A 24,406-nucleotide genomic window follows, 5' to 3' on the forward strand; every position below is an offset into this window, starting at 1 on the left:
AACTAAATGGGAGGAGACACAGATTAGATATTAGAAAAAACTTTTTGACAGTTAGGGTGATTAATGAGTGGAACAGGCGGCCACGAGAGGTGGTGAGTTCCCCTTCAATGCAAGTCTTCAAACAGAGGCTGGACAGACATCTGTCTGAGATGATCTAGTGAATCCTGCTTTGAGCAGGGGGTTGGACCAGATGACCCAGGAGGTCCCTTCCAACTCTACCATTCTATGATTCTATGATTTAACTTCTGCAGTGTCTACTGAAACACCTGGCTCACATTGTAAGCCGTTTTTTTCCCAATGATTGTTAAAGGGGTTTTCCAGTTTCAGAAATCACCTGTCCCTCAGCTGAAGTTTGTATTAAAAAAAAAACACAACCCGCTCTTTACTGCCTCTCCCTTGGTCCAGCGTTGAGTCTCTGGCGCTTCTCCCGGTGTCTGTTATTTTCTTCAGCACTGAAGTTACGTCGGCAGCACTGCAGCCAGTGACTGAGCTCAGCACGTCTGCATGAGTGGGCTACACAAGCCACTCTGAGCTCAGTGATTGACTGCAGTGATGTCAGCACTGCAGCCAGTGACTGAGCTCAGCACGTCTGCATGCGTGGGCTACACAAGCCACTCTGAGCACAGTGATTGACTGCAGCGATGTCAGCACTGCAGCCAGTGACTGAGCTCAGCACGTCTGCATGCGTGGGCTACACAAGCCACTCTGAGCACAGTGATTGACTGCAGCAATGTCAGTGCAGTAACAGACACTGCAGGCTGCGGCAGAGACTCTGCTCTGAACTTGGGGCGGATGAGTGAAGGCCAATGTGCATTTTTTTTTTTTTTTTAAACCTACTGCAGCTGGGGATATGGGCTTTCCAAAATTGGAAAACCCTTAAATACTGATCTTGTAGGTCAAATGTCTTTTGCATGGCGATAACAGTCAAAGAAGTTCAAAGGATTTAAAAAAGGAACTTTAGCTTTAGAATTATCCAAAACAGAAAAATCCGTTGCAGATGCCCCCTCTTTCTCTGATGGCACAATGGTGTCTGTGTAACATACTGGTAGCCCAGTGCTTATAGTGGCGATCTTGTATTGCTTCCCTGGGGGATGGCTGCTGATCCCCGCCCTCTGCCATTGCTACGGGAACTTACATACAGTAAGCGTATCTACAAGGAGCTATCTAAGAGTCTATTTGGATAGGGTACGCTCCAAAAGATGCATGAAAAATCACTCAAAATACCCTTGAGAGACTCTACCTATTCATATCTACTGTAAAATGACTTTGCTATTCATATATTCAATTTTTTGAGCGGGATCTGATTGGTTGTTATAACCTATTGCTGTTCCCGTGATCACTTGTGAAGCGTTCATAGATTGAATGAAGGTCTATTTCACTTCGTAACAGATGTGCAGATGACTTATTTACCTTGATCTTTTAGGGGTCTGGAGAGTCGTGCTCACAGTGAAAATTTCACTACATACTTTAGACTGACCAAAGAAGAAATCTTGAAGGAGGTGCATGAGTGTTTCCTGTGGATACCCTTCAGCCATATGAATGCGCTGGGCAAGATGTGTGTTTCTGAGAACTACATTTGCTTTGCAAGCCACGATGGTAGTTTGTACAGCACAATCATCCCATTGAGAGAGGTAAACGCTCTTATCCCATTGTCAGACCTCGCTCTATGATGTCCTTATGGCATTATGAGAGGTAGTCCTCAAGTCACAGCTTCTTTAATGTCTGAAATCAACAGTCAAATCTTAGTGTCTCATAGACTAAACCAAGGCTTCTTAAACTTTTCTTTACCGGGTGTCCATGAAATAGAACAAGATAAAGCCCTAACCTGGGATTCGCAGTTTGAGAAGCGCTGGTTTAAACTATAGTTTGGCACTTAGTGATTGAGATTGAGACCAATTGGTAGTTCTCTGATGGTTCCGGTGAAGCCCAAAGATGCAACTTTAACAATGAGGAGGCTTAATACCTAAATATTTGCATACAAGTCATCATTGGTGCCGTTGTTAACCCCTTCATGACATGCCGATTTTTTTGTTTTTTGCTCTCCTTCTAAGAGCCATAACTTTTTTTATTTTTACTTCAATATAGCCATATGAGGGCTTGTATTTTTGCGGGATGAGTTGTACTTTTAAATGACACCATTCATTCTACCACATAGTGTACTGGAAAACGGGAAAAAAAAATTCCAGGTGCGGTGAAATTGCAAAAAAAGTGCAATTCCACAATTGTGTTTTGGGTTTTTTGGGATCGATACTATGTTTTGATTGCCTTTTATTGCAGTGTTGCACTGGGCAAACCCCCCCCCCCCCTCCTGTAATTCTGAAGTTTTTTGATTTTCTTTTCTTGTTACGCCGTTTACCAATCGGATTAATTTTACTTTACGCTTTGATAGATTGGACTTTTACTAACGCAGCAATACCAAATATGTGTATTTTTCATTTTTTTAATCGGTTTTATTTTTAATGGAGCAAAAGGGGGGTGATTCAAACTTTTGTGTTTGTTTTTTTTTTCATATTTTTGAAAACTTTTTTGTTTCACTTTTAACTGCATGTAATAGTCCCCTAAGGGGACTTTAAAACTTCTATCATCCGATCGCTTGTACTAAACTTAGTAGTGCGTCAGCTCTGCTATGTATAAAATCATGATCTCCTATAAACACCACCTAAATGCTGGCGTTCACAGGGGGATCGTAATGACAGGCACAGAGGTCAGCAGCGGACCCCAGGCTCTCATGACAACTCATCGGCCCCCCACGATCATGTCATGGGCGCACCGATGGAAGCGTAGAATGACGGACCCCCCTACCAGCGCTTGTTAAATGCCGCAGTCAGAGATTGACAACAGGATTTAACAGTTTATCGGCATATGATTGCTGATTAAATCGACCATCATTTGCCGGAAAAGATGCAGGCTGACGTATGAGCGGTAATGTGACGACAGCGTGAACTGGAGAACAATTTTCCCCAGATTTAGAATTATACAGTAGAACTGGTCTGGAGATTTTGTTTTAAATATAAAACAAATCGGTTGATAAGACTCCCTAGTGTTTTTAAAAGCCCTGTATGCCGTGTCATTAATTATATAGTACAGAAAACCCATAAAAAAAAAATAAAGTAAAAATATTTGTACAGTATGTTCTATTGTAACTAAAGAAAACCTTTCTCTACTTGTGATACTATCCGGTATCTGTCTCCATGAAATGCTTTATAACTTTTATCTGCAGATTGTGGGAGTAGAGAAGTCTGATGCAACCACAAGAGCTGTCACAATCAGCACCAAGGGGAAGAATATTTTCCGTTTCACTGATGTTCGAGACTTTGACTCCCTGGTGGCCAGACTAAAGTCCAGATATGCCGTGACTAGTCCCCAGCATATGGCCTACACTGTGGTGAGTTGCTGTTACTGACTTCTTGTATTTAGAATCCTATAATATAAAAGTAAGTTGGCTACTTGGGGTTAACAACAAGGTGACAACTGATAAATCACGATGTAAAATGCTATTCCTATATTACAGACTGGCTACAATGACAACGCAACTGACTTCCAGGACGGACACCCTATGCTGGATTCCAAAGGCTCCAGTAAAACTGTGAGCACAGAGGCACTAATGACTGTCTTCCATCCCCAAGATGCTGAAAATCTTGATCCGATAATGGTAAGGATGAGAACCACAGACTGATTTAAATGGGTGGTCCGAAACACAAATTAAACATGAATCCTAAATGATGTCACTTGTGAGGGGAGCGCTAGGTATTTTTACAATGCACACTGACAGTGCGCTCTCTGGCCAGTTTCTTACTTCTGATTGGAGCCAGCAAGAGAGTGCACTGTCACTATGCATATTGCATAGTGACAAGCATCTACTGAGAATCTGTCAGAATTGACAACTGACGCATGATCAATAGAGCAGGGACTAGCCCTGCCCTTGAAACGGAGGCTTCTGATGACACTTCTTTTGGGGCAGAAGCTGCAGTAGTGACTGCAACCTTTGCGCCTGATGACTCTTCATCTGAGTATCCCAGCATGCACTTGGATTCTCAAATGAAGCATCATCACAAAGGAAGTAGTCGAAAAAATAAAGCAGATAGTGTAGTTAGGGAAAAATAGGGAATTTTTTATTCAAGTGTATTAGAAAAAAGATTAGATTATGTCATGTAATAGGCATTTAGGAAATTAATTTTGTGTTTCTGACCACCCCTTTACCACCCCCTGTTTACTGGGTGGCTGCTCTAGTAAGTGGCAGATGTGCAAAAGAGGGATTAGCAGGACGTTTTAATGCATAATTGTATGTACAGTATGTGTAATAAAAGAAAAATATAAACAATTGCTAACCATCATAAATTTTGTATGAAGCAGTTGGTGGAAGCATGAACATTGCATTCCCTTAGTCGCTAACTTTTTTTTTGCATGTACAATATATTGTGGTTTTCTTCCCAGCATCCATTAAGCATCCATAATACATGAAGGTTGATATGTATTCACAACCAAGCATTAAAGGGGGGTGGCCAATATTTATTACTATTTTTTTTTTTTTTTTTACTATGTCACTGATTTTGCTGGTGGAAGAAACTGCCATGTATACAATTTCCCTGCAGTGGGCGCTGTAGGGCATACGTAGTTTTACATGGACTGAAAAAGAATGTCTGTCTGTGTAATATATGGAGGCCTGAGTCCACCAGAGTAGGAGTCGATGCCGTTCTGGTTTATAGAGGGGTGGCTCATATGGTTCGTATCCCTAGTAGAGAGTACGGAGAAGGGTCTTCCTGATAAGACAGACAATTTAATAGTATACATAGATGAGGTTTTAAAAAGTTGCCCACCATCATGTTATTTGATAGGTGTAGTAGTTGGTTCATTGTGCCTGGGCATATGCAGTATAATAAGATAAACATTTTTTTTATTTTCTGCAGTTAAAAGAAAAAATGAAGGAGCAGTACTGGAATATCCTTTTCTCAGAATGTGGCCGTGGAGTTAGTATGTTTCGTACAAGAAGAACCCGGAATTTAGTAGTCAAAGGCATCCCCGAAACTCTGCGCGGAGAACTCTGGCTACTTTTCTCAGGTAACACATACAAAACCAGCGTTCGTATCTACTCGTCTCTAGATGAGGAACCCTAGTGATGTATTCGGGAATAGTATGGCAGCAATACACCGGTAATCATACCATTACTATGGCTCAGGGATTGCACATTTCACACTATTGCCCAAAAGATCTGACTGCAGAATGCAGGCTGCAATTTTTTCATCTCTGAAAATAACCATATACTGGGGCATTGTTTTGTTAAGTGAGTGCCCCTTAGTGTTAAACTACAGACTTTTATCTGTAATGAGTGATAAAATGACTCCATGTTGAAACCTTAATGACACCGTGCATCCTTCTGATTAATATTGTTTCTCTTATTGGGTGCTAGGTGCTGTTAATGACATGGGTGCCAATCCCGGCTACTACACTGAGATTGTGGAGAAGTCTCTAGGTACGTGCACGTTGGCTACTGATGAGATTGAACGAGATTTGCGCCGGTCGTTGCCGGAGCATCCTGCCTTTCAGAGTGACACCGGCATCTCTGCATTGAGGAGAGTGCTAACTGCGTATGCTTACAGGAACCCCAAAATCGGATATTGTCAGGTTAGCCCATTTCAATTACTTTGCTATAAGAACTATAGATGTTTGCACATGCAATGGAGAAAACGTCTGGGTAATAATGATTTATCGCAGTGTTCCTAGCGGCTCGTTGTGTAAGCGGGATGTCTTCTACACAACCGATACGTTTATTAGGCCGTATCACCATTACAAGAACAATTCCAGTAATGTTATATTGTCCAGGGCATCTGCATGGTGGAAAGACGGGCACTGCCAGAAAACATTACTCCTGTCCTTGTATTTCTGCAGGCCATGAATATCCTTACTTCAGTTCTGCTCCTTTATGCCAAAGAAGAGGAGGCGTTTTGGTTGCTAGTGGCTGTGTGTGAACGGATGCTGCCAGATTACTTCAACCGGAGGATTATTGGTAAATTACTTGTGATTATTAATACCTGACCATTAAAGGGTTTTCCCTTTTATAACCTTATTGTACCCTAGGTCTAAAACCACAAATGGAGCTGCTATTCATCCTCCCTAGGCCAGCGATCCTTTGCTGCCATTGCTTCGGTCTTTGTTTACAGGCTGCAGAGGTGTCATCATATCTACAGCTCTCATAACCACTGCAGCCAATCACTGTACTTAGTGGCATTGCCAGTGTAGGCATAAGATGCTAAGTCCACTTATTGACTGCAGCAATTATAAGGCTTCGTTGACCCATGGAGGCTGTGTAATGGCTCCATTTGTTATTTTAGACCTCTTCAATAGAATTTTAGAAAAGGGCAGCTTAGGGCAAATTGATGCAACTGTTCGTAAGTGCTGGGATCTGCGTCGTGTGTGGAGGCGTGCTCAGGAGCTAGCTGGCTGTGTTATTTACCCATCATCTGCCTCTAATAGCAGTGCTTGGAGCTAAGCTTCAGTCGCTGCTTTCAATCAATTCCTGACTGTGGCATATAAATGAAGCGGTTACCCATCTGAGACACTGATGGGTTTCCATTGCAGCTGAGAGAATATGGTATAAGCGATCTAGCGACTAAAAAGTAAAGTAAAAAAAAAGTTGTAAATATTTGACTCGCCCCTTTTTTCCGCATTAAAAATAAAGACCTTACAACCCCCCCCCCCCCCAAAAAAAAATATCTTATCGCTGTGTTCGTAAAAGAGCGATCTGTCAAATAAAATGAATTAAACAATGCGGTAAAGAGAAAAAAAATCATACCACTAGAATTGAGATTTTACCGTCACCATGCCTGCCTAACAAAAATGCAATAAATGCTCAGGACATAAAAAGCACACTCCTCAAAAAAACTCACACCACTCCATCGACTGATAGTCTGGTATTGACGTAATTGCACTGACCTGGAGAACCATGTTCCCAGGACCTGTGAGGGTGAGGGTGAGGGTACAACATTGTGGCAATACTTTATTGATCCACCAAACAGACAATGACATATAGAACAATCCCTGCTAATTCACAAGATGGTGCAAGTTAGAGTCTAACCTTTCCATTGGCTCGCCGGGAATAGAGCAGTGAGGTATATGAGCAGGTGACCTGATTGTCCCAACCTGGATTTCCTCTTAACGTCTCTGAGAGTTCAGTGATAGTCAATGGAGCAGATCTGTATTCCTCTTTATGGAGCCATGTGTCCTGATTGCTGTGCTGAAGAGTGTGTGTTGGCTGACTTTATGTAAAGTCTCTCATAACAGACGCAGAGACCCCCCTTTTATAGTTCACAATTGTCCTTTCAAGCCATCATTCATAGGTTAAGGGTCAGGGACCATGTTATTAATTCACAGTGCTCAAGTATCCACAGCTCATTCCCCAAAGTTGACTGGCAAACACCCTACACCGTGGTATTTAACATATCTAGCAAACATCCATTGTTCAGAATCCCTTTATTGCAAAACTGGCAGACGATACGTTGTAGGAGCTGATATAACATGTGAATAACAGCCATTCATCAATTACCAAATATCAACTCAGGTGATCAACATTCAGGTTTATACGAACAATAGGCTGTGTTGATCCAGCAAAAAAGAACACAAGTTCAAAAGTCAACATATAAATAAAGGTATATTGCTCTTGGCCTACATGCATGTCTGACATAATTAAGAAGAAATGCTGTGTTGTCACATGGGTCTTTTTAGTTGGAGAATATTTGATATAGTAACAGGTGTCACTTCTGTGTTTCAGGTGCCTTGGTCGATCAGGCGGTATTTGAAGAACTCATTAAGGAATATTTGCCACAGTTGACTGACCACATGACAGACATGACATTTTTCTCCTCTGTGTCCCTGTCATGGTTTCTCACCCTCTTCATTAGTGTCCTGCCTATTGAAAGTGCCGTCAATGTGGTGGACTGTTTCTTCTACGATGGGATCAAAGCCATCCTCCAGCTGGGACTGACCGTGCTGCAGTTTAATATCGATAAGCTGCTGGGCTGCAAAGATGATGCTGAAGCCGTCACTATCCTCAATCGGTAGGAGATCATATCCCTACAGGGATTGGCCTTTTTATAATTGCTGGAAATGCCTTGCACTTTCCTGATGTTCAGCACCTTCAATGTCAATACTTTGTGTGACATCTTTTTTAAAGGGATTGACAATTTATTGCTAATGTTAAGAAATGGGATTTAAAGGGAACCTGTCGTCTACAAGAAAAAATGCTTTTTACCTGCACATATAATGGTAATCTGCATGTAAATACCATTAAAAGAGAATTTATAAGTAAGTTTTTACTATGTAATCTGAGGAAAGCATGAGGTAGGGGTTAAAACACTGAATTCAGCGATGTGTCACTTATTAGGCTGTGTGTTGTTGTTTACTTACAATGAAGGTTTTATCACTAGGACATTATCATTGCCTGGACTAGCTGCATCCGGCCAAGTGGACTGACTCCGCCCCGTCCTCTGATCAGGAGCTCACTGTCTATAGAGAGCCTAGTGTAGGGTGGGGTTGGCTTTCTCAGCTCTGCTGCATCTAAGAACTCTAATTGTGACACAACAGCTGCACCCAGTAAAGTAAGTGATACATCGCTGGAATCAGGGCCTCTGCTCCTACATCATGCTGCTCTCAGATGAGGTAGCAAAAACCTGGTGACAGATTCCATTTAAATCATGATAGTCTGGTTTACTGGAAGTACAGGTTATAGGTAGTAAATTACATTTTATTCTTACTGTACACACACTGCAAGGCGGCCTGTCAGTCAAAGTGCAAGGGGAGTGATCACAGCACGCTGCACGCACTGTGTGGTGAACAGTGGCTGTAACCTGTCCCTGCACCGCCCTGATGACAGCGAGCGGTTGCAGGGAGAATATAACTTAATTTTCTCCCTGTACCTGCACTTGCAGTAAGCCAGTCAAACATGGTTTAAGCTCTATTAACCTGGTGAATTCCACTTTAAAGGGGATTAGCATTTTTGTAGGTGAGAGGTTCCCTTTAAAGATGCATAAATTCCACTTGCTAATGTATCTGGCTTTGAAATATTATTACCAAAGCCACAAAGCTAAGGTTTATCCACACTTAAGCCTATTTTAGAGGTATATGTCTTGAGGATATTCCTACATATACCACCAACAGAAGTCTGCAACATATCCTACTGTATAGACATACATTGGCATTGCCCACAGGCTCCCATTTAAAAAAAATAAAAGAGAAATACTACACTTATTTTTTTTTTACTAAGCATAGAAGACTGTGCATACACTGAAAAAGATGGTATGCTGCCACATACCAGCTCGGCGTTGGGCTTATGGAGACGTTGGCGGTATATGGCAAGGAAATTTCTGCAGTATATCTTTTACTTGAAGAAAATTTAGATTTGAGTAAATCCTTGGTGGAATCACACAATAAAAAGGTAAATGGACCTGATCCTCTTAAGGGGCAATAATCCATTGCGATCACTTTAGGGACCATAGCTATAGGGGATCATCTGCTTACATTCAGATATATGACTTATATAATACATACATACTTATTTTATTATTGGCTCCTTTGCATCTGTGGCCCTTTACATTGTAGATTGAATGTTAGCAAAAAACATATTAGATTACCACACACACTCTGATTAGTGAGCTAACCATTACTAAACAGTGGAAGTGCTGTACAACTCTTTCAAACCGGCATCAATGAGACTTGATTAGACGCAGACTGTCAGATTTTCTGGATTATCAGACAGTTATAACAAATAACGTAAAGCTTGTAACGATAGTGAGGCTTTAAAGGGTTTGCTTCTTTAAAAAAAAATGTTTCCCATACGCTCCGCTTCATAAGCAAAATGGAGATTTAATTGCCCTCCCAGATCCTAGTGCTATGTCTCCGCTGCTGCCCCAGCTCAGCAACTCATGCCGTCTACATCTTTAGAAGCAATGCCCTCTGAAATTAAAGGGGTATTCCCATCTCGAAGATCCTATCCTAATATGTAGTAAGTATAATAATAATATTAGCAAATAGCTCCAATTACAAATGTAGTATAGTTCTTCTGATTCACTATGTTGCTTACCCCATGTGCATGGCATTGCAGTATCTTAGGCATCCATGGTTACAGCCACTAACAGCTAACTGTCACTATATCAGTGGTCGTAACTATAGATACCTAAGCTACTGCAATGCCCTGCACATGGAGTAAGCAACATAGCGAATCAGAAGAATTGTACTACATTTCTAATTGGATGTATTTGCTAATATTAATATTATTACACCTACTGCATATTGGGATAGGATCTTGGAGATGGGAATACCCCTTTTAACTGTAGCGCTGTTGATGCACCGTTACTGCTGCAGCCAAACAGCGAGACTGAGGCAGTGGTGGAGAGGCAGCGCTAGACCTGGGGAAGGTAAGTAAAGCTTTGTCTTTTACAGGTAGATGAACCTACAGTACAGACCAAAAGTTTGGACACACCTTCTCATTTAAAGATTTTTCTGTATTTTCATGACTATGAAAATTGTACATTCACACTGAAGGCATCAAAACTATGAATTAACACATGTGGAATTATATACTTAACAAAAACTTGTGAAACAACTGAAAATATGTCTTATATTCTAGGTTCTTCAAAGTAGCCACCTTTTGCTTTGATGACTGCTTTGCACACTCTTGGCATTCTCTTGATGAGCTTCAAGAGGTAGTCACCGGAAATGGTCTTCCAACAATCTTGAAGGAGTTCCCAGAGATGCTTAGCACTTGTTGGCCCTTTTGCCTTCACACTGCGGTCCAGCTCACCCCAAACCATCTCGATTGGGTTCAGGTCTGGTGACTGTGGAGGCCAGGTCATCTGGCGTAGCACCCCATCACTCTCCTTCTTGGTCAAATAGCCCTTACACAGCCTGGAGGTGTGTTTGGGGTCATTGTCCTGTTGAAAAATAAATGATGGTCCAACTAAACGCAAACCGGATGGAATAGCATGCCGCTGCAAGATGCTGTGGTAGCCATGCTGGTTCAGTATGCCTTCAATTTTGAATAAATCCCCAACAGTGTCACCAGCAAAGCACCCCCACACCATCACACCTCCTCCTCCATGCTTCACGGTGGGAACCAGGCATGTAGAGTCCATCCGTTCACATTTTCTGCGTCGCACAAAGACACTGGTTGGAACCAAAGATCTCAAATTTGGACTCATCAGACCAAAGCACAGATTTCCACTGGTCTAATGTCCATTCCTTGTGTTCTTTAGCCCAAACAAGTCTCTTCTGCTTGTTGCCTGTCCTTAGCAGTGGTTTCCTAGCAGCTATTTTACCATGAAGGCCTGCTGCACAAAGTCTCCTCTTAACAGTTGTTGTAGAGATGTGTCTGCTGCTAGAACTCTGTGTGGCATTGACCTGGTCTCTAATCTGAGCTGCTGTTAACCTGCGATTTCTGAGGCTGGTGACTCGGATAAACTTATCCTCAGAAGCAGAGGTGACTCTTGGTCTTCCTTTCCTGGGGCGGTCCTCATGTGAGCCAGTTTCTTTGTAGCGCTTGATGATTTTTGCAACTGCACTTGGGGACACTTTCAAAGTTTGCCCAATTTTTCGGACTGACTGACCTTCATTTCTTAAAGTAATGATGGCCACTCGTTTTTCTTTACTTAGCTGCTTTTTTCTTGCCATAATACAATTTCTAACAGTCTATTCAGTAGGACTATCAGCTGTGTATCCACCTGACTTCTGCACAACACAACTGATGGTCCCAACCCCATTTATAAGGCAAGAAATCCCACTTTTTAACCCTGACAGGGCACACCTGTGAAGTGAAAAGCATTTCCGGTGACTACCTCTTGAAGCTCATCAAGAGAATGCCAAGAGTGTGCAAAGCAGTCATCAAAGCAAAAGGTGGCTACTTTGAAGAACCTAGAATATAAGACATATTTTCAGTTGTTTCACACTTTTTTGTTAAGTATATAATTCCACATGTGTTAATTCATAGTTTTGATGCCTTCAGTGTGAATGTACAATTTTCATAGTCATGAAAATACAGAAAAATCTTTAAATGAGAAGGTGTGTCCAAACTTTTGGTCTGTACTGTATATGCAAACTTTTTTTGAAAGGAGACAGACTTTTTTAAAGGTTTTAGCACAAAATCTCTGAATATAATTTAATCAGATGTTCCGGATTACCTGATGCCACATTAAAGCAATGTCGTTGAACTAATTACTTTTCTAATTGGGAAGATTAGGAGAGGATTTGTACTGCACTACTTGTTTTCCTAAGTTTCCTAATGATTTTACAGTAATTATTTATTTTCAGTTTTTTTGACAATGTTATAAATAAGGACAGCCCGCTTCCCTCAAGTGTCCAGCAAGCCTCCTCGGTAGCCGATAGGAAGAGGAACAGCACAAAGGTGGACATCACAGAACTGATCAGGGAGTCCAATGAGGTGTGTTACACTGTGTGCAGTCTTATGGCTGCCATGCACATGTAAGAAAAGATTTCATCAATATTGGGCACATTCTTGGAGGTTTATTCTGAGACAGGAATAACTGCTTCTAGCTTCCGTCTACCCAAGGTTAAAGTAAAGCCGAGCTCAGCTGCACTACCATGTGTGTGTAACTCCCATGGAAATGAATGGGAATCGTGGGAACAGTGTAACTAAGCTATGTAGTTGGCATAACTCCTGAGTTGTGACACGCTCTGTTCATAGATCCCATTAATTTCTATGGGATTTATGTAAACAGCATAGCGCAGCTGTGCTCGGCTGTTCTTGTAACCTCGCCTCTGGTGGCTAGGAGCCAGGACCTAAAGCCGTTATTCCTGTCTCCGCCATAAAAGGTAGAGATTGGATTAATTCTTTAAGAACAATTTATCTTGATTTGTAAAAGCATGTTTGTTTGTTTGTTTTAAAAATGGAAAATCGCCAGAGATTTGGGTCCATTCGTTATGAAGATGTGGAAAGCATGCGAACTAGAAACCGCCTGTATGTCATCCAGACTTTAGAAATGACAACCAAGCAAAATGTGGTGTGTACCATTTTCTTATTTTATGCAATTTATGAAATGGAAAAAAAATTGTATTTGCTTTATGGAGACTGAGTACATGTAACGCAAATCACCAGGAGCTGAAATATTGAGTCTCATGTATCCATAATATATGGACGACATACTACTGCGTCTACACCATATAATACCTTAAATTGAGGGCAGAGCTAAATGATCCTGCAAAGAGATTAATTAAAAATCAAGTGGTAGTTTATAGTTTACTAAGATTCTAAGTATTACAATTCTTAACAATGCAGCAGCCTGAGTAAGAGAGTCACCAACTAATCATATGTTGTATGGCCTGCGTATTCACATGTCATATCGCCTATGTTTTCATGTGTTGTATGGCCTGCATATTCATGTGTTTTATCTCCTCGTGTCATGTCTCCATGTGTCGGGCCTCCACGTGTCGAGTCGCCAACGCCTCCACATGTTGGGTCGTCAACGTCTCCACATGTCCTGTCTCCATATGTTGTGTCTCCACATGTGTGGTCTCCACGTGTCGGGTCCCCGACGTCTCCACGTGTCAGGTCGCCGACGTGTTGTGTTTCCAACATCTGCACATGTTCGGTCTCGTCAGGTTGCTGACATCGCCACATGTCAGGTCACCGACGTGTGGTATATCCAATGTCTGCACATGTCGGGTCTCTTCGTGTCTCCAACATCTGCACATGTCGGGTCTCCCAACGTCTGTACATGTCAGGTCTCGACGTGTCGTGTCTCCAACGTCTGCACATGTCGGGTCTCGACGTGTCGTGTCTCCAACGTCTGCACATGTCGGGTCTCGACGTGTCGTGTCTCCAACATCTGCACATATCGGGTCTCGACGTGTCGTGTCTCCAACATCTGCACATGTCGGGTCTCGACGTGTCCTGTCTCCAACGTCTGCACATGTCGGGTCTCCCAACGTCTGTACATGTCAGGTCTCGACGTGTCGTGTCTCCAACGTCTGCACATGTCGGGTCTCGACGTGTCCTGTCTCCAACGTCTGCACATGTCGGGTCTCCCAACGTCTGTACATGTCAGGTCTCGACGTGTCGTGTCTCCAACATCTGCACATGTCGGGTCTCGACGTGTCCTGTCTCCAACGTCTGCACATGTCGGGTCTCAACGTGTCATGTCTCCAACATCTGCACATGTCGGGTCTCAACGTGTCGTGTCGCTGAGATCTCCATGTCTCGGTTCGCCTACGAAGCCATGTGTTGAGTCCGCCTACACTTACCAGCACCTCTTTCTCATGTTCTCCCTGCAGGTTCGAGTTGTTTCACAGGATGTGAAGTTTAGTCCTGCTGATCTAGAGGAGCTGTATTGCATATTTAAGGTAATAATTCATTCTATTGTGGTCCTCCTCTGAAGCTGAATACATTTGGTACAGACATCCTTTATTTAGAAAAATAAGATTCATCAGAAATTAGATTTCTGGATAGAAGTAAATGTGTGGGTACTATTGTATCAGGTATTATGCCAAGACAGCGCTGATTTTTATTATAAATCCCTTCATAAACAGAGAAAAAATATTAATTAGCACTACATGGTAATTATCTGATGATACCAGTGTCAGCTCTCTAAAGCATTGCCGGACATTGTGGCCCCTTATTGGCCACCAGCTTTTAGATGGAATGACTGTCACTAATGGCAAGGAGCGGGGCAGCGGTATTGTCACACACTGCAGTGTTACACATTACGGTGGGGGGGTATTTGGCTGGAATACACTGATGCAGAATTGTTTACTGCTCATTGCTTAGACTTCTCGGGGATGATCAGTAACCGGTCAGCGGTGGTCAGTCTCCTAGGCAAGGAGCCCGCGCTTATGATCTCCTTGATATAGAGCTTGTAACTACTGCTCTGCAAGCAGGGAGTGGGGAAGCAGGAGAGCGGTGCGCTTCTGAAAAGCCAGCATGCCACAACCCTTTTACCATCCGGTTGGTGTAGCTACATCTCTTATAATGTCACTCCGCCATCTAATTCTGTAACTGTCAGATATATAAATTAAGATTCATTGAAATATATTGGAATCTGATAGATGAGTGTATTTGATTGGATGATATTGCTTTGATTTCGCTTACATTTTGAGTTATTTGCTATGATAATAAAAAAAAAAACTTTTTTTTTCTAAGAGAGAACACTTCTTGTCTTGTTATTGGAGTGTGAATAACAGCGCAATACTAAGTCACCATGACCCAAGCCTGCCCTATCTGGAGCAGTACCACATAGACTGCCAGCAGTTCCGGACTCTGTACCATCTTCTCAGCCCCTGGGCTTACTCTCCGGGCGTGGACTCGCTTGCATTGTGGACCTTCCGTCTATTGGATGAAAATTTAGATGGTCTCATCAATTTTAAAGAATTTGCATTGGCATTCGGTGAGATTTACGCTATATTAATATAAATAACACAAGTTTGAGGACAAATACAAATAGTAATTAATTTACTCTTCTTCTAGATATTATTGTTAATGGCAGCTTTACTGACCGGCTCAAGCTACTCTTCAAAATGCACATACCGCCAGGTCTGTATATCTAGACATTTATAGAAATAGAAATAAAATGCATCATAAGTGTATTGTGTTGATGTCTTCAATGTATTGTATTTGTCAAATTTTAGCTTTTACTGAAGTGGGATCTCTGAGCCCATCAGAGGAAGCCAAACTATCCAAAGAGGAACTGATGCATTTCAGCCAACTTCATGGTAAATGAATGATAACTGTGATGTTCTAGAGGGAATCAAGATTTTATGGTCTCGTTCTTGTCTGTTTCTTCTACAGTTATTGCATTGCTTGTGATTTGGCCAGAAAAGCTGGACTTATGTTTCTTGTTTGATGTCATATTAATGGGCTTAATTATTAAGCATTAAAAGCCAGTTTATGACAATGCAACTAGAGTGTATCAGCCTCCAGCAAAGATACATGGATACTACATCTTTAAAGGGAATCTGTCAGTAGGATAAACCCTCCTTAAGAAGTCTATGTAGGTCATAGGAAGTGCAATAAAGTGATACCTTCATATCTGTGATCCGATATCTTATTCCAGAGAAATCCACATGTTTCTTAATATGTAAATGAGCTGTTAAAATCTTTGGGCCGGATATAGCTCTCCCCGAGAATCTGCCTCCAGAGGTTATTTTAACTTATGAGGAACTGCAACGTATGTTTTTATCTACTTATATCTAATACATTCTTCTTCAACAGTGTCATCTCCTATAGAAATCTCCAGCCCTGAAGACAAAACTAAGAGTCCTGAGAAAGGTACTTTGAAAAATTTGGGCCCCAATTCATTTACCAGTTTGCACCAGAAAACGGACATAAATCTGTTGCAAATATCACAACATTTTTAGAACTTGGAGAAGTTTTTATTCGAGCTCCACCAACTTTTGAAAAATAGGCTGAATGTAATGACTGGGTGAGCGTGGCTTAATGCCATAAAAGTTATGGCAGAAGTATATGCCAGTCAGTGTAGGAGGACATTACTTACTCTGGATGCTGGCCACTCAAAGATGCGCCAAACTCATTAAGAGACACACCTCTAACTGAATATGGTGCATTTTACTCTAGAAAACCCCAAAATCAAGACTGGCGTACAAAACGGCCCTGTTATGTAATAGTTTAGGCTAGTATAAAAAGTCTTCTCATCATATATACCCCAACTATTATGATTCCAGACTTTCATACTATGATGAGCTATGTTCTGTCTCATCATAATAATTGCAAAAAAAAAAACAAACCGTATCTGCCAGATCTGCATGGGAAGTACGATGTGGGGACTTGGATCACTTCTGAATTGTATGACTTTGATTTTAAAGGTAAAGGGAAGATTGATATTCAGGCATATTTGAAACAGTGGCAAGATGAACTGGTGCGGAAGGAGGAAAGTATTAAGGATTTGCCCAGAATGAACCAGGTAATCATTCACTTTCATTATTTTACAGTAGAAATTTCAACAAAATAAAAATGAGGAAATACCATTTATTCCCTTGTATATGACTGGTCTACATTGTACAGAGAGAGGAGTATTTCTTTTTTACCGATGACCTAGTTTATAGTTGATACCATCACTGTGTGCAGATGATGGAGATGCTGTGATCAAGTAGTAGCAGGACACGTGAATATGAGAGAGGGATCTCTATGAGCGACAGAGGTTATGGCAAAGGTTCATGTGCCCAGCATTACATGGTGTATTAGCTTCAGTAACTTGCAACCTGCACACTTCTACTTTTCCTCATGCTTAACTAGAAGCCTAGGAATTACTGTAGTCCTTTACTTCCTCCCTGCTGTTGTGCACTGCAGAAGCAGATGAAGAGGTAAAATAGGCGAAATAGATCCTCAGCATTTCGCTGGACATATACTCTTGAGTTGCAAAAACTGTGTTCAGACATTCAAATAGACTGAAATGGGCAAGGCGTAACAGTCTTGGTTTTATTTTTTGTTTTCATGTACAGAAAAGTGTAGTTGACCACAATTTATTTTCCTCACCCCAAAAAGTATTAGAGATGTTCATATTTTTTTTTTCTCAATTCAAGACATATTGAAAAGTAAAGTAGTACATTTGAGTATTACCAAAAAGTGTATGTTTATAAATACATGGGAAAAGGTTTACTTCTCTAAAAATACCTTTTGCACCTCCCCACCGAGTTGACACAGAAATCAAAAGGGATGGGCTTGTCTAAACCATTGCAAACTAGTTGAAAAAGTTGTGTTTTCCTTTTTTTGTTTTTGTGAGTTTTTGACATTTCAGATTCTCTGCAGTGTTTTTACTAGAGATGGGTGAACCTGACCAGAAATATTCGCCCTTCATACCGGACAGTCACTGTCTGGGGCAGAACGCCGAACACAGACTTTCTCTGGAAGTCCGTGTCGCAGTGTTTGGAGTCCGGGGGTAAGGAGAGTTCGGGCAACCTTTATTTTCAATGGAGTTCAGGTTCTGCTTGAAGTTCAGGTACTATTCTAGTAAATATAATTTGGGTCAGGTACCAGGCCCCGAGCTTACACCTGTCCTCCCATTCCTAGTTTCTACACCTATTACTACTTTGTATCTCAGGGCATCATGGTGGCTCACTAGTTAGCACGGGGTTGCAATATTGTAATTATGTTACAGTTTAGTATGATATTGTAATTATTCAACCATCTCTCATCAGACCCAGTTCATCCAGTTTTCAAAGACACTATACAACTTATTTCATGGGGACCCTGATGAAGAATTGTTATACCGTGCCATTGCGGCTGTCACCAGTCTCCTCCTTCGTATGGAAGAAGTGGGAAGGAGACTGCAGAAGCCAGCGTCACCGGCCCGGATCGTCCCGGCAGAGGGAGGTACGAAGCCTACTGACAGCACTCAGGGGAGCGCTGCTCTGCAAGAGACAGAAAATGCTGTTCCTGGCCCTTCCAAAGAAGACACTGAATGGTCCTTTGCATTTGAGCAGATCCTTGCCTCACTACTTAACGAACCTTCACTTGTCAGGTTTTTTGAAAAGCCTACTGATTTCAAAGCCAAGTTAGAAACCGCTAGGACATCTCAAAGGCGCGCTAGTAAGAGGGTGTAAAGGACACTTCTAACCTCCACTGCACAGACCACTACATGAAATGACCACCTCACCTTTTAAAGCTTCATTTTTCTTTTGATGGGCCACAGTTGACACTTTTTTATATCTTTTAGGGCTGTTGTTGTTAATAGGGAGAATAGCCCTCACTTCAGATGTGCTGTGTATGTGGGCTTTCCAGCACTATCACATCTGTAAAATATGGTTGTGGCTCAAGTTATGCTTAAAAAAGTAATATCGTTTTAAATATTATATATTTAAGGCCAGGGTCACGTGTTTGCACGCACAGTAAAATGTCTTTATTTCTTGATATCTGCTGCTTATTCACTTATGCCATTTAAAGGGGAGCGAATCACAGGCAGCACGAATCAGAGGACAGCTCCGTTATGGCGACCTTGAATGGTTTGTGTTTGAAACACTCGATGTTTCACTTTTAAAAGCCGTGTTAGGACGATGAGACTCGGGTGACTGATCCAATGGACAGGACCTGGGCAGCTTCTCCACTACACACTTGGGAAAAGACTGATTGGTGGCTAATAGCACAGTCACAACCCAATATAAACTGCTACAGAAGTATAGGTTTGGCAACCATTCAATAGACACAAATCTGTCCTGACACCCATAAAGCAAATAAATGTGTATTAAAGGAAAAAAAAAACAGAAAAAGGGAGACCTAATTGTTAGCCCCCAGAGAATCCTGTGAGCCATGCACTCTTGCTAAAGACCATAAAAATTGGCATATTGGGTGCACTAATTAACAAGACACCTATCTTTGGAAATGTACGTCAGATTTTTAAAACGTAAACAATTGGAATACTCAGGAGAGCATCAGGGATAAAATAAATGCAAAAACTGGTCGTTTTGTTCTGCTGACAGGTCCTCTTCCAAGAGTTACTCCAAACTTCATTTTGGGATATCCACAAAATCTTCCATAAATGACCGATAGATGCCGATCACTTCACCTGTCTCTAAAACTAGGGTCGCTAACCTTATCTCACGGTTGCTGTGAATGGAGAGGAAGCTGTCATAGTATGGCTGTTTCCATTAAATTTCATGAGAGTGCTGAAAATCGCTCAATAAGTCATACTTGGCTGTTTTTGAAACTTCCATAGAAGTGAATGCAGTGAGCTGCACCAAAGGTTGGGCATCTTTGCCCTAAAAAGGGTATTCCCATCTCTAAGATCCTATCCCAATATGTAGTAGGTGGAGCAATAATAATATTAGCAAATACTTCCAATTAGAAATGAAGTATAGTTCTTCTGATTTGCTATGTTGCTTACCTCATGTGCAGGGCATTGCAGTAACTTAGGTATCCATGGTTACAACCACTCATATTGTGACAGTTAGTTGTTAATGGTAGTAACCATGGATACCTAGGCTACTGCAATGGAGTAAATTACATAGCTAATCAGAAGAACTATACTACATTGCTAATTGGAGATATTTGTTAATATTATTAATATTACACCTGCATATTGGGATACCCTTTAATGATGGATGGAGGTTTCAGAGGTAATGGACAGTTAGTGCATATATGGTGGATATGTTATAATCGTCCAAGATAGGATTAACCAATTATCTGCTGTGGATGAGAGAAGCTTCCATGTTTTAATGTATATTTATCATTTCATTGCTGTTCTATTCATTTTCTGCAGAAAGAATTTCTGCCTGTATAAAATCCTGGTAATGTATCCAGTGTGAAGTAACATTTTGCATGGTACCGTATTTTTTATCTTATTTTTTTTATTTTATTTTTTAAAGCTGCCGGGTTAGTTTAACTTTCCAACCAATATCCCCAAATGGAAGATGATGTAATACAAGAAAGTGTGCCTACTTACAGAGGAGTCCGCCAGTAACTGTGATTTTCTCAGACCTGAAGCCTATTAACGTTACTTATACTTTAGTGATGCCCTATTCATTTTGTGCTTGGTAGGTAAATTTAAGGAGTTCTCTGGTCATATGATGTTCCTGACTCGTCTTTGGGAAACCTGATCAGTATCAGATCAGTGGAGATCTGACAACGAGATGCCGCCATTGATCAGTGTTATTGGATTTTGAACAGTATCAGATCAGTGGGGGTCTGACACCTGGCATCCCCACAGATCTGATACTGACGGCCTGTCCTAAGGATACAGAAAACTCCACCGAGGGTATAATACATCCACTAATGGCCACAATTCCATAATCTCAGGGTTTACACTTTTCTGTGGGGAAGTACAGGCTGTATTCTCAATCCGTCAGACCAACGTTTAGATGTAATGCCACGACAATCTGCATCCCATACATGGTATTGGATTTCCACAAACCCATTCACATGCAATGGAAATTTTTTTTGAGGAGTTTTTGGTTCCGCCAGAGAAAAAAAAACTACCGCAAAAATAGCTGCATATTTAGCTAATTATTGCCAGCAGAAATGTAGAGGATGAGCCTCTTTGTATCACAATAGTACGAATGCCCACGTGGATCTGCGGCACACATTGTAACATCTGCAGTAAGCCCAGGGAAGAAATCTGAGGGTCTGCATCGGATTTCTGCTGCTTAAATGTTAGATTTTTATATGATATGAATACAATAAAGGTGTTGTAGTCTGCCATTGCACAACTCTGGAGCGTCCATTTATAGATGATTGCTCAAGACAAAGGGTAACATTTGATTGTCTATACATTTATACATTACCAGGAGGAATAGTAGAGGGAACAGCACTATGCACAGTTCTAAGAAATGATGCTCTGAGCTTGAATTTTAGACCGGCTCCATTATATTCTTCATCTAAGACTATTGTATGGAGAGGCATGTCAGTCTACCTGAGTGGGCAGCGAGAAGGTAGCGAGGGCGTACCCTTCAAACTTCAAGTATGTTTTTCTCTAAAGTGCTGCAGCGTTTCACAGCAAAACATACATGTTTTTAATGAGGGATTTAGCCTCCGTTTACTGCCCATGTGATTCTGGCGGCATGTATCAGCTGGAAGTTTCTCTTTAAAGGGTTTTCCAGTTTTGGAAAGCCCATGTTCCCTGGCTACAATTTTCTTTACTCGCCTTCCCTGGATCCAGCACTGAGTATCCACCGCTGCTCCCTGGGTCTGGTTTTGTCTACAATGCTAACTAGAGATGAGCGAAGCCTAGCTTAAAAGTTCGGGGTTCATACCAGACAGTCAGTATCCTGTGTTTATCGCTGAACACGGACTTCTCCCAGACGTGCAATGTTCAGAGTTCCGGGGAAGTGCAGAAGAGGGAGAAAATGTTCCCGCTCAAAAGTTTGGTGTTCTATTCTCTTCAATGGGGTTCGGGTTCTGGTTCACGTTCGGGTATAGTTCTGGTACCCAAACCGAGCTGCTCAGAGCCGCTGTGCTCAGTTATTGGCTGCAGTGATGTCGACAAATCGTGAGCACTGCAGACAATAATGCACGCAGGGAGCAGCGGTAAAGAACCAGTGCTGGACCCGGGGAAGGTGAGTAAACTCTTGTTTGAAAAAATAAATTAAATCTGCAGCAGGGGAAGGGAAGTGGGGTCTTTTTGGAACTGGAAAACCTCATTAATCTTCAGAAATGTAGCCACACAATCCTCTTTGCATTGCATAAGATCCAAAGGCAATTCTAAATCCCAATGTAACACTGCTCTGCTTATGAAAATACTTAGTATAATCCTGGCTTCCCATCATACAAAACTACAAGGAATCACATGGTGCAATCTATGGGATGAAGGAAGCGGAGCAGGGAAATCTAAGAAAACATTGAGACATTCATGGAATATTGTATATCCTCTGTGTGCCTGACATTCATCTGGATAGAATTATATATATGTATGTCTAATACTAAGAATCCTATTTACAGAGCCATATTTATTGTCCTATTGCCAGACATTACCTGACCAGTGATAACACATAATGGTTTACAGGGATCAAAGAATAATAAAAGAGAAATAAGCCAGATCTCTTTTCCTACTGTCCTCCTCTGGGATTATGTATGGATACCACTCTGTATTTATCATTAGCCGGCGTGTATAGTCCTCCGCACCAGCGCTAATCCTCAGTTAATGAGATACAATTTACACTTTCTTTTATTGGTATCCTGAATGTTTTGGAGTTGCTTCAGTCTTCTCTTGTGCACGGTGCGGACCCCAGGGCTGGATTACTTCACAAATATGCAATAATACAAATGTACCAGAATGGATACAGTGTATATGTTTGTCTTATTACTGCCCTGACTCCATTATATATAGTAAATGACGGTTACATTGCACACATACAAGTGTGATCATTTAATTGAGTCTCGACCTTTTAACCCCATGTTGATTTTGGGTCTAAGATTGTGCAGATTACCGTAATTGTTTTTTAAATAGTTTAAAGGGGTTGTCCAAGGCAGAATATAATTTTTACAAATCATACTTGCCTTACTGACCTTACAGTATTCCTCTTCTTACAATATTCTGGTCTCCTGCCGTTGTTCTGGAAAATTAGATTCGGTACGAATAAAATTCTTCCAAATTGAAATTGGCATGAAAAGAGCCCTAGACCCCAGAGCATAATAAATGTAGGGCTCAGAGGGGGTTAAAAAATAATAAAGGCTTATACTCAGCTCACTTGTCCTAGGCCTACCGCACATGTGTAATGCTGGTGCAGCTCTCATCCGAGTTCTCCACTTTCTCCATCCATTTTCTCTTCGGACCTTCTGGCATGTTGCCTCACACGGTTACAAAGGGCGCGACACACATCATCGATGTGCCTCGCACCCCAAGTGACTATTTGAAATCTAGTGGCAGCAGCAGCGCACATGAGTATAAGTTTTCATTATTTTTTAACCTCTTCCCTGCTCTATAAATAAAATAAATAAATTAAAAAAAATTGGTGCCAAAACCTATTTTTTTTAAATTCTGCAGCATATTAAAGGTTTAGTGTAAAAAACAAAACAAAACAAAAAAAAACATTAATTGGTGGTGGACAACTGCTTTAATCTTTATAGTGGTCAGAATCCTGTTTTTCTGGTACAGAGCTCCAAATGTCCTGCATAGCCCTAGAGATGCCTTTAGTCAGTTTAGGTGATTACGTTGTATTATACATGACCATTGAAGACATTTTTTTTGTTTCTCATTTATTTAAAGGTGTTTACCTCTTCTAGACAACCCTTTCTTAAATGTTACAGTGCCCCAAATAAAATTAAATAAAACAACGCCTACTCTCCTCCCAGACTCATGCCACTCCAGTGATGTCTGCTTTATGTCTTCTATCGCTCATGACCGCTGATGGGCTGCAGCCTTCACATTTCCATCAGATGGAAGGTCACTGATAGGCATAATATCACATGAGCGCTGGGACACACAGCACCGACATTAGTGGAGCAGTGTCAGTCCGGGAGGTAAGTGTGGTGTTTTTTTTAATTTTAGGCACTGCAGCACTTAAGAAGGGGTCATCACTAGGGTACAACCACTTTAAGTGGACATAGATCACATTGCCTAGCAGAGCCCCTGTGGGCTGATTATTGCTGCTTTTCATTCATTAGTGAAGTGTGCTCAGAAATTAAGTCAGAATTCTTCTAGAATTTAGAATAGAATATTTTATATCCCCTTGTAACTGGCAGAATTATTCAGGCGGGTTTTCTTTGATGGGACACCCACCGTGTGTGACAAGTCTGTAAATTGTATTGAAGGGACCATACATGAGGCTACACTTACCAGCATGCTCCTCAGTCACAGCTGCTTTAGTTGGGTTACAATTCTATGCTCTGTCTTTTGTATTTGTAATATATATATATATATATAAATATATATATATATATATATATAAATAAATATATATATATATATATATATATATATATATATATATAAATAATTGTATCCATGGCAAGAGTAATGTAAAT

At 41.2% G+C, this 24,406-nt stretch overlaps 1 protein-coding gene across 1 annotated transcript in view; it reads left to right on the plus strand.

Annotated features, from left to right (window-relative positions):
• The window catches only part of TBC1D8B (TBC1 domain family member 8B), a 46,165-nt gene extending 23,445 nt beyond the window's left edge, over positions 1–22,720 (plus strand). Inside the window, exons 6-21 of the mRNA XM_073641195.1 lie at positions 1,424–1,631; positions 3,221–3,385; positions 3,512–3,652; positions 4,908–5,058; positions 5,408–5,622; positions 5,887–6,004; positions 7,766–8,051; positions 12,295–12,424; positions 12,906–13,004; positions 14,275–14,343; positions 15,140–15,383; positions 15,464–15,529; positions 15,625–15,708; positions 16,208–16,264; positions 16,819–16,916; positions 18,151–22,720. Coding sequence (XP_073497296.1) covers positions 1,424–1,631; positions 3,221–3,385; positions 3,512–3,652; positions 4,908–5,058; positions 5,408–5,622; positions 5,887–6,004; positions 7,766–8,051; positions 12,295–12,424; positions 12,906–13,004; positions 14,275–14,343; positions 15,140–15,383; positions 15,464–15,529; positions 15,625–15,708; positions 16,208–16,264; positions 16,819–16,916; positions 18,151–18,555 — 2,536 coding nt within the window. The 3' untranslated portion in view covers positions 18,556–22,720. The remainder of the gene's footprint in view (positions 1–1,423; positions 1,632–3,220; positions 3,386–3,511; positions 3,653–4,907; positions 5,059–5,407; positions 5,623–5,886; positions 6,005–7,765; positions 8,052–12,294; positions 12,425–12,905; positions 13,005–14,274; positions 14,344–15,139; positions 15,384–15,463; positions 15,530–15,624; positions 15,709–16,207; positions 16,265–16,818; positions 16,917–18,150) is intronic.
• Positions 22,721–24,406: the final 1,686 nt, after the last annotated feature.

The sequence above is a fragment of the Phyllobates terribilis genome, unplaced genomic scaffold (genome assembly GCF_046119375.1).
Source record: "Phyllobates terribilis strain yellow unplaced genomic scaffold, ASM4611937v1 Scaffold_7__3_contigs__length_470593459, whole genome shotgun sequence".
Lineage (NCBI taxonomy): Eukaryota > Metazoa > Chordata > Amphibia > Anura > Dendrobatidae > Phyllobates > Phyllobates terribilis.